We start from the raw sequence: 8,961 nt of genomic DNA on the forward strand, positions 1-8,961 counted from the left end.
TCTTCCCATAGATGTCAGTAATGTACAGGCGTCTCTTGTGGTAAGATTCCGCCATTTGCACTAGGCAGCTTTCCCTCCATGCCTCACTGTGAGGAGCACATAGCCTGAAGATGCATTTTAACGCGGGTGCCACGTATGCTACCTGGGCGTCGCTTTTCAGCCGCATACAAGCCTCAGTTCAAATTGCATGTGGTGAGGCGAACAAACACCCCCTTTAGGGCAACTGCAATAGCGTGGAACGTCGGGAAAGTTTGTTGTTCATCTTCAAACACGTTACACGATAGTACAAGACATAAGAAAACGACAACATAGAACGAAGACACGGGATCTTGGGTATCGTATTTTGTTCTCGTCTTTTTGTGTCCTGTCTTGCCGCGCACCGTGTTTGAAGGCCCCGGCAGTGAATATCACGATCTTCTCGAAAAAGTAACGCGATGACGTACCGGTCGTGCCTTGAGGCTCAGCGCTGATACTATCGTTCTTGTCACCTTTTATGTACACAACGTCTTTATGTCGAGCGTTGTGTTGAATTCCTGAGCGGCTGATGTCACCGACACTGCATCGGATTGGCTAAGCAACGCATGAAAAATTGAACTGGACACGTGAGATCCACCTTAAGGGTATGACGCGATACCACTAATGGGCTAATGCCCATATATGCGGAATCGGACATCCTCTCCTTTACATTCCTGACTGCACTGGCATCGCACAGTACACGGGCCTCTAGAATTTCTCCTCCAAAGAAATTCAACCGCCGCGGCCGGGATCGAACCCGCGTCTTCTGGGTCAGCAGCCGAGCACCATAACCACTGAGCCACCGCGGCGGCTAGTGTGTGTGTGCGCGCGTGTGTATGCGCGTGTGTGCGTGTGCGTGTGTGTGTGTGTGCGAGAGTGCGTGCGTGTGCGTGTGCGAGGTGCGTGTGTGTGTGAGTGTGCATGTGCGTGTGTGCGAGCGCGTGTGCGTGTGTGTGTGCGGGCATGTGCGTGTGCATGCGTGTGCGTGTACGTGTACGTGTGTGTGTGCGTGTGCGTGTGTGTTTGTGCGTGTGCGTGTGTGTGTGTGTTTGTGCGTGTGCGCGTGTGTGTGCGTGCGTGCGTGTGTGTGTCTGCGTGTGTGCGTGCGCGTGTGCGTATGTGTGCGTGCGTGCGTGTACGTGTGTGTGTGCGTGTTCGTGTGCGTGCGCGCGTGCGTGCGTGCGTGCGTGTGTGCGTGTGTGCGTGTGTGCGTGTGTGCGTGTGTGTGTGCGTGTGTGCATGCGTGCGTGTGCGTCTGTGTGTGTGTGAGCAGAAATCCACACAGGAGGTGTCAGAGCAGGTGGGGGGCTGCACAGTAAGAAACAGGCTACAGGGAATGTAGCGCTGCCAACCACTCTGCACGTCTGTTTAGTCACGTCGGCCACGTGAGCGCGCTTTGTTCCATTCCGGTTGGCTACGTCCCGCAGACCGCGAGTGCTCGAGCGAGGCGCAAAGACAATAAACCGACGATAAGGGCTAGTGGCATAGCATTTTTGCGCTTCCATTGCAAAGAAAAAGGGGGGCGAAAAGATTTTCCAACAACGCCGATGAAAGAAAAATGACACAAACAAAAGGTAACCAACGCGCGCACAACGCTGAAGCGAGTTTTAGGGTGTCGCTTGGAGCAAAGTTCTGAGCGAATCCCGGAACGTGAGCTATTTTTCTGCCTGTGCGAGCCCATTCTGAACAGCTTTTCGCTATGCTGGACCTTTCGCGGTAAGCAAGGTAGACTGTCGGCTTGCCCGTTTTCGAAGGGCCGTTTGTTCATATACGGATATATGTCGAGGAAGACTTCATGAAGACCTCGGGTCTCCTCACAGTGCACTTAGCCGTTTTTCTGAGCCTGTATATCACAGTGTCAAAGCTGTACCTAACCTTCGTCACATTTGGCACCGCTGACGCGCTAAAATCTGTTTTCCTGTAACTTGATGCGACTAAACGAACACAGCACATCGGCATCAGCATCAGACTTCCAAGTACGAGTCCATGGGTTTGATTCAAGCCTCCTGATGACGTTTCATCACCGTTTCAGGTGAAATGCAAAACGATGGGTATGCTAAATTTTCGGATGAAATGTTAAAGAACCGAGCCCACTCAAAAACCGGGTGGGGCACAAGATAAAATTGACCTATACTGATGCAACAAAATATAGTAAATGCGATTATAGAGAGCAATACATCTTAAACTCAACTTGCCCACGGCAAATCAGCGCCAGCCAACTATGCCCGTATTTGTACGCCACGCGGGTCCGGACAAATCCATGCGCGGCACTGCATGGTCGTCGCAGGAACAATACAGCACTAGGCGAAAGCGAAACTATGTCGGCAGCGCGCACTCAATGACAGCTCGTCACTCAGGCTGCTCTGTGCGGAGGAAAGCGTCGAGTCAGCGTCCCCTGGAACGTCACGTGGCTGCGTCCGCTTCAGCGACTACGACACCGTCCAACTTCAAACAACAGCCGCAGCGCTCTAGCTGCCTTGGGTGTGCGCGGACCCATTTTTCATTCCCCTCACAGCTGCCACGCCCGCTTACTCATTCCATACCTCATTTTGCCGCCGTCTCCGTGAAAACGTTGCGGTTAAGCGAGGTGAAGGTTCTCTTTGGAACTTTTCCCGAAGGAGAATAAAAGGCGTTTCCGCGCGGCATCTGCTCCGCGAGGAATTAACTGTGTGCGAGTAGCAGCTCGAGACAAAACGTGGCATATTTTTGTAAAAAATGCCGCAGCGTCCGCGAAACATTAGCGTAGGCCGCTCCGAAACTGAGCACCAGGTGTCGCTTTTGTTTAAACAGCAGTATGCCACCAGAGCGTTTTACTGAAGTATGACACCGACTGCGCACATAAGATGCAGTCAGACAATCGGGATAAAGGCTAACAACAACAGCACAGACGGGACTCGAAGAAGCGACAGCATTAAAAGGTGAACGTTTATTAATAACATCACCAAAACTTTGGACAGAAAGCGAAGTCACGCGCATATGGCAATTCTTGTATAATACCCCGTACTGTAAAGAAATTGGCCAAAACCAGAGACCAAGGACAAGGAAGGAGACACATATGGTGATTAACAATACTTGGTTTATTGGTTTATTGGGGTTTAACGTCCCAAAGCAACTCGGGCTATGAGGGACGCCGTAGTGAAGGGCTCCAGGAATTTCGACCACATGGGGTTCTTTAACGTGCACTCACATCGCACAGCACGCGGGCCTCTAGAGTTTCGCCTTTATCCTAATTCAACCGCCGCGGCCGGGATCGAACCCGCGTCTTTCGGGTCAGCAGCCGAGCGCCGTAACCACTCAGCCACCGCGGCGGGGCGATTAACAATACGATCCGGTGCTGTGACTGCACTTGGAGGGGGTATGCGGGCACCTACCACATGAGAGTAAAAATGATGTAAGATGTCCTACAGCGTCCACCCATGCAAGAGCAGGGTATACATGGTTCCTAAGCCCTGGAGTGGACTTCGATCACTAAATATATGGAATGCCTACTCTTGACAGCAGAGGCATATTCCCACTACAAAGCATAGTAGGTTGATGCATTCAGCAGTCGGAGGAGGCTTTTAAACGCGGTACTGGAAGTCATGAGGTTAGAAAATAAGAGAGATTTAAACCTCGCTCAGAATCTTCGTAACTGCTAGCACTTTCCATTCTTTGAAGAGGGAATTTGCTTCTGCAGCCAACTCTAAGCATTCCGCATTTTTAGTGGTGGAACTCTACCCCAGGGCTCGGGAAGAATATCCTTCCCGTGAAAGGGAGTGAAGTTCAGGTCAACTTACTCCAATTTGACTTTTACATTGACTAATTCATGCTTAGGGTGTAGTTATATCTCCGAATCGCTATATTTGTCTGTTTCCAAAATTGGCGACGATGAAAAGAAGTGCATCTATTTTTCCCTATATCGTTCCAAACAAGTGAGGCAGGCACAGACGGTCATTCTCTTAAGAGCATCACGCGACTGTTGAAAAAACGACCGTGCGGCACTCTTTGAATAAGCGAAGCAGCGAAACAAAAAGCAAACGACAAGTATTTTGTGTGCATGTGCGCATATTCATCCATATCGCCGCCTACGCCGGTGTACAGTCACTTGTTCCATTTTCGAGGGATGCTGCTAAACAAGTAGCTGGATGTAGCGCGCAAAGAGACGGATGTGCTCCCATTCAGGCCTCGAAACTCATATCAAATGTGATCTGGAATTTTCTAAACAGCCGGGACCATTGTGCTAGGCTTTACCAAGATTGCATTGTAAAGAAAAATATTTCCTCGTTTTGCGCCAATTATACCTACAGACACTTAAATGCTGTCTCGTCGTACAAAGCCGCTGCGGTGGCACAGCAGTTTGGTGCTCAGCTCGTGATACGAAACAAGCGGGTTCGACCCCGGCCGCGCCGGTCGCATTTCGATGGACACGAAATGTTAGTGGCCCGTGTACTATGCGATGTCAGAGCACCCTAAAGAAGATCAGGTGGTCGAAATTATCTGGAGCCCTCCACCACAGCGTCCCTTATAACCTGAGTCGCTTTGAGCCGATAAACTCCATAAAATTAAATCATAAGAAAACAAATAATTCACCGATTTTTAGGTTCTATGTCACAACAAGGGAGTTGTCTGCGGTTGAGTGCTAGAAAAATTATGATTCTTATCTTCGTCTGTCTAAAACCAGACATAAGCAGTTCATGACAAAATATCGGTAGACAAAAGCCTACTTAATTTTTTTTTTTTCCAAGCGGCACAGGGCTTCCGCTGTAACTCCACGCATATTTCCGCTCTCTTCCAGTTTGAAGAATGTTCTTTCGGCAATAATTTTAGTCTTGAAAAAAAAATGGACGAACGCGACGAAAGTGTGTTAGCACAGTTGCACTGCAACTGTACGGTGTGACGCGAAATCGCTTTTCCTCCTTTGCAAACGCCCACCGGGTTGTGAGCACACAGCCTGCCGTCTTGAGACTTTACCCGCTGAGAGGAAGGCTTTGTTTTCTAGCGAGATATGCAGCGCTAGCACACTAAAAAAAAAAAACTGACGACGATTACGTTGCTTCCTAATGCGAAATCTGAGCGCAGCCCATCAGCTGTTTCAGCTTTTCGATAGATTGAGGCAAAGAATTCGAGCAAGACATGTGTGTACAATTACAGACAACTTGTTATTTTTCACACATATTCCTTCTTCAAGAAGCACTCCACAAACAGTCCTAAATTGTCATGTAGTAAGCTTTGTGGTCGGAGAAATAGATGGATATATGCTCGACTTGCTGCACTAATGCCTGTTTTTCAAAGACGAGGTCTGCGCAAGCATTTCGTGTGGTTGTCACAGCTGTGGGACGCATTAGGAGCGAGAGGAACGGGATATTCTCCTGCAAAAGTGTTAAGAAATTCGTGTTTGTCTTTAAATCTACATTAAAGTCCCCACCACACTGTCATCCTGGCAGGTGACAGTTAATGGTTGATCGCAAGAGTTCGCTCACCGTTGTCAGCGCTAACGCGTGCAGACGCCGTACCATATCTCCGCACTACTAAGCAAGACGAGGCGCGAATAGACGCCATCATCCGCAAGGCAACTAAGCGACATCTGGATCTCGCGGTGGCTACCTCTAATGCCAAACTCAAGGAATTGGGGGTGCTAAACACCTACCAGGAGCTGCGGGAGGCCCACCTCGTGAACCAATACACGCGGCTCATGCAGACGACCACTGGGCGCCGCCTGCTAAACCGCTTACACATCCAACACGACTGCACTCCAGAGGAGGCGGAGCGTATCCCTGTAGTGTGGCGCCATATGCTCGGGGTCTCCCCGCTCCCCCGTAACACGGACACCGACATGCACGAAAACAGACGACAAGCGCGGGCTCGGGCTCTTGAGAGACAACACGGCTCCCGACCCGATGTGTATTATGTGGACGTAGCAGGGCCATCGCCCACGGGATTTTACACGGCCACTGTCGTTCTCCAGGAAATGCACGTTGATGGACTCTCCTTTCGAGCCCCGAATTCAATGCGAGCCGAGGAAGTAGCGATAGCGCTTGCTGCCGCCCACGTCAATTCGAGAATTATTATCACGGACTCCCGAAAAGCATGTCATCATTACTTGGCAGGGGAGATCTCCCCCTTAGCTGTTTGCATTCTAAGACGGGCTGCCACTGATCCAACACCGAAAAGAATCATTTGGGCTCCTGGCCACCGGGGCTTACGAGGTAGTGAGGCCGCTGACGTGGCTACCCGAGCGTTTATTCACCGGGCTCCTCATCCCTGCTCTTCTGGCTCGGAGACTAACCAGCCGCTGCGGCGATTCAAGGAAATAATAACGCATCATAGCGACAACCACTGCCTTTTCCCGGCCCCTGCAAAGGGGCTGAGCAAGACGGAGGAGCGAACTTTAAGGCGCCTGCAGATAGGTACTCTACTCTGTCCTGCAATCACAAAACATTATGATCCTAACACGGATGGGCGATGCCCGCACTTGGGGAGACCTGTGATATCTTCCACATGGTGTGGGCATGTACTCAAAATCCCCACCTCCCCCCTTCCCCTACCCCTTCCCGAGAGGCATGGGAGACTGCCCTCCTCAACTGCTCCTCGCTTGAGTCCCAAAGGGCTCTGGCGAAACGGGCGAGAGACGGGGCCTCGTCATGCGGTGTCCCGGACTAGGGACGTCGACCATGCAGCGGGGCCACGCTGTGGCTCCCAAACTCTATTTCATGAAATAAAAGTTTTCACCACCACCACCACCACGTCTCTCTCTCATCCCCCCACATACCTAGGCGCGATTCAGGCGTCCACTTACACAGTGAGCCAGTTATGCGTACTTCCTTTCTTTAAAATGATCGGAGTGTAAACCGTTGTCAACGCCAACGCCAATGAAAGTCGACCGCCTATGGCTTCATGACGCGTTTCTGCCACAACGTTGTCAATGCCTGCAGCCCACGTCTCTCTCTCATCACCCCATCTACCAATAAGCGCGATTCAGGCGTCCACTGAGCCAGGGAGCCCTTATGCGCACTTCCTTTCCTTAAAATCATCGGAGCGCAAAACGTTGCCAACACCAATGAACAAAATTAATGCCGAAGGCTTATGGCTTCAGTGCCGCGTTTCTGGCACAACATTGTCAATTCTAACGCATGCAGCGCACATATGTCACTACCGCCACCTAGCTTAAAACACGATTGAGGTGTCCACTGTTCCAAGGGGAAGTTATGCGCCTTTGCTCTGCTTTCCATGCTCCCCATCTAATGGCTTCGCAGCTTAAAGCGCGACTAAGGTGTCCACTGCTGGTTGCGAGGAACAATGGCCACGGCGACGCAGCGAAACGCAGAAACGGGCACCAAAAAGCTGCCGTCTGAAATTTTAGTAGAGGTGCGTAAATTGTACGCCTCATTCACTACGAGTTGAGACCCCGCAAATATGTTCTTTCTATCCCTATGATGGTGATGATTGCAAAAGCGTTCGACAAAGTTGCTCATAATCGTCTTATATTTAAACTTAAAAATCTTAACATAAACAGCAATGTTTTGAACTGGGTTGTTAACTTTTTATCTAACAGACAGCAGTTCATGTCTGCCAATGAATTTTGCTCCGCACTAACCCATGTAAAGTCTGGTGTGCCCCAGGGCTCGGTGCTCGGGCCAATCCTCTCTCTTATTTACATCAACGACATAAGCAGCAACCTCACTTCTACAATTAGGCTATTTGCGGACGACTGTGTTATTTACAGAAAGATTACTGACTCTCATGACACTAATGCTTTGCAATCAGATCTTGATGAAATAGCTAAGTGGTGCGAACAATGGCATATGGAAATAAACGTTTCGAAAACGAAACTTGTAACATTTACGACGGCTAGAGTCACTGAACCCATCTTTTATTCTATCGGTAACATGGCCATTGAAAAAGTTCCTGCAATCAAATACCTAGGTGTCTACATTTCTTCTGATTTAACATGGCACAAACACATTGAATATATCACCACTAAAGCATACAAAACCCTGGGTTTCATTAGGCGTAGCTTGTACTTTGCAAATCAGGCGACCAAACTTTTAGCATACACAACTTTAGTCAGATCACAACTAGAATATGCCGCTTTCATCTGGAACCCACATCAAGCTTATCTTGCGGATAAACTGGAATCACTTCAAAATAAGGCTGCTAGGTTTATCACAAGGAAATACGCGCGCTACTCCAGCATCACAGATATTAAATCATCTCTAAATTTAAGCTCTCTTGGAAAGCGAAGACTTGTAACCCTGCTATGTCACTTTCACAAGATGTATCACAATCACTCGCCATTCACAGATTCTCATATCAAACCAGCACATCGCATTTTCCCCCGATTAGACCACTGCTTCAAAGTGCAACCCCAGATAGCTCACACTGAACTTATGCGTCATTCGCCATTGTTCCTTGCCATCTATCACTGGAATAAACTACCTGCAGAAATTGTTCTCGAAAACAATTACGACGCATTTCTTAACAAACTGAAGAGCTTACTCTTTGCTGGCCCTTAATGAAATATTATCAGAAGTGTATTCTTTTTTAGATTGTCTTGAACAATGTGGTCCACGTATGTGCGTGTTTTAAAATACTTTATTTATCCTGTTGTCTTCCCTATTTATCTGAGCTCATGTTTGTTTATGCTTTGTGATATTTTCACTGTGTTATGTAATATGATTGCTTTATTGTTTTTCTTTAACCCCCTATGTAATGCCTGTAAAGGGCCTTTAGGGTATTTAAATAAAAAAAAAAACTTCAGCCATACTTTCCTGGTAAAAAAATGTCAGTTAGCTCTGGTTAAACCGGGTAAATTGCGTAAGCAATGGCAACCTCGGTAATCCGCTGTTTTTCGAGTCTTAGCGCGCGTTTTCTGGCGATTCTTCGGTGCGCTGCCTTCGCCTGGTAGCATTGCGGCGTTCCTGAGCAGTCAGGTGTTGATATTCATCGGTGACCGATGACGTGGAACCA

At 48.9% G+C, this 8,961-nt stretch overlaps 1 protein-coding gene across 1 annotated transcript; it reads left to right on the forward strand.

Moving 5' to 3' along the window:
* The first annotated feature begins 7,664 nt into the window (after positions 1–7,664).
* LOC149364045 (uncharacterized protein B0403.1-like) lies at positions 7,665–8,512 on the forward strand. The gene has a single exon (XM_089570019.1). It carries the CDS (start codon positions 7,797–7,799, stop codon positions 8,505–8,507), a length of 711 nt encoding a protein of 236 aa, XP_089426145.1. The 5' UTR covers positions 7,665–7,796; the 3' UTR covers positions 8,508–8,512.
* Positions 8,513–8,961: the final 449 nt, after the last annotated feature.

This window comes from Amblyomma mixtum, chromosome 2 (genome assembly GCF_055824585.1).
Source record: "Amblyomma mixtum isolate Tamu chromosome 2, ASM5582458v1, whole genome shotgun sequence".
NCBI lineage: Eukaryota > Metazoa > Arthropoda > Arachnida > Ixodida > Ixodidae > Amblyomma > Amblyomma mixtum.

Coding starts and splice junctions, on each gene's coding strand:
- LOC149364045 (XM_089570019.1), top strand. CDS start 7,797: ATGGAAATAAACGTTTCGAAAACGAAACTTGTAACATTTACGACGGCT.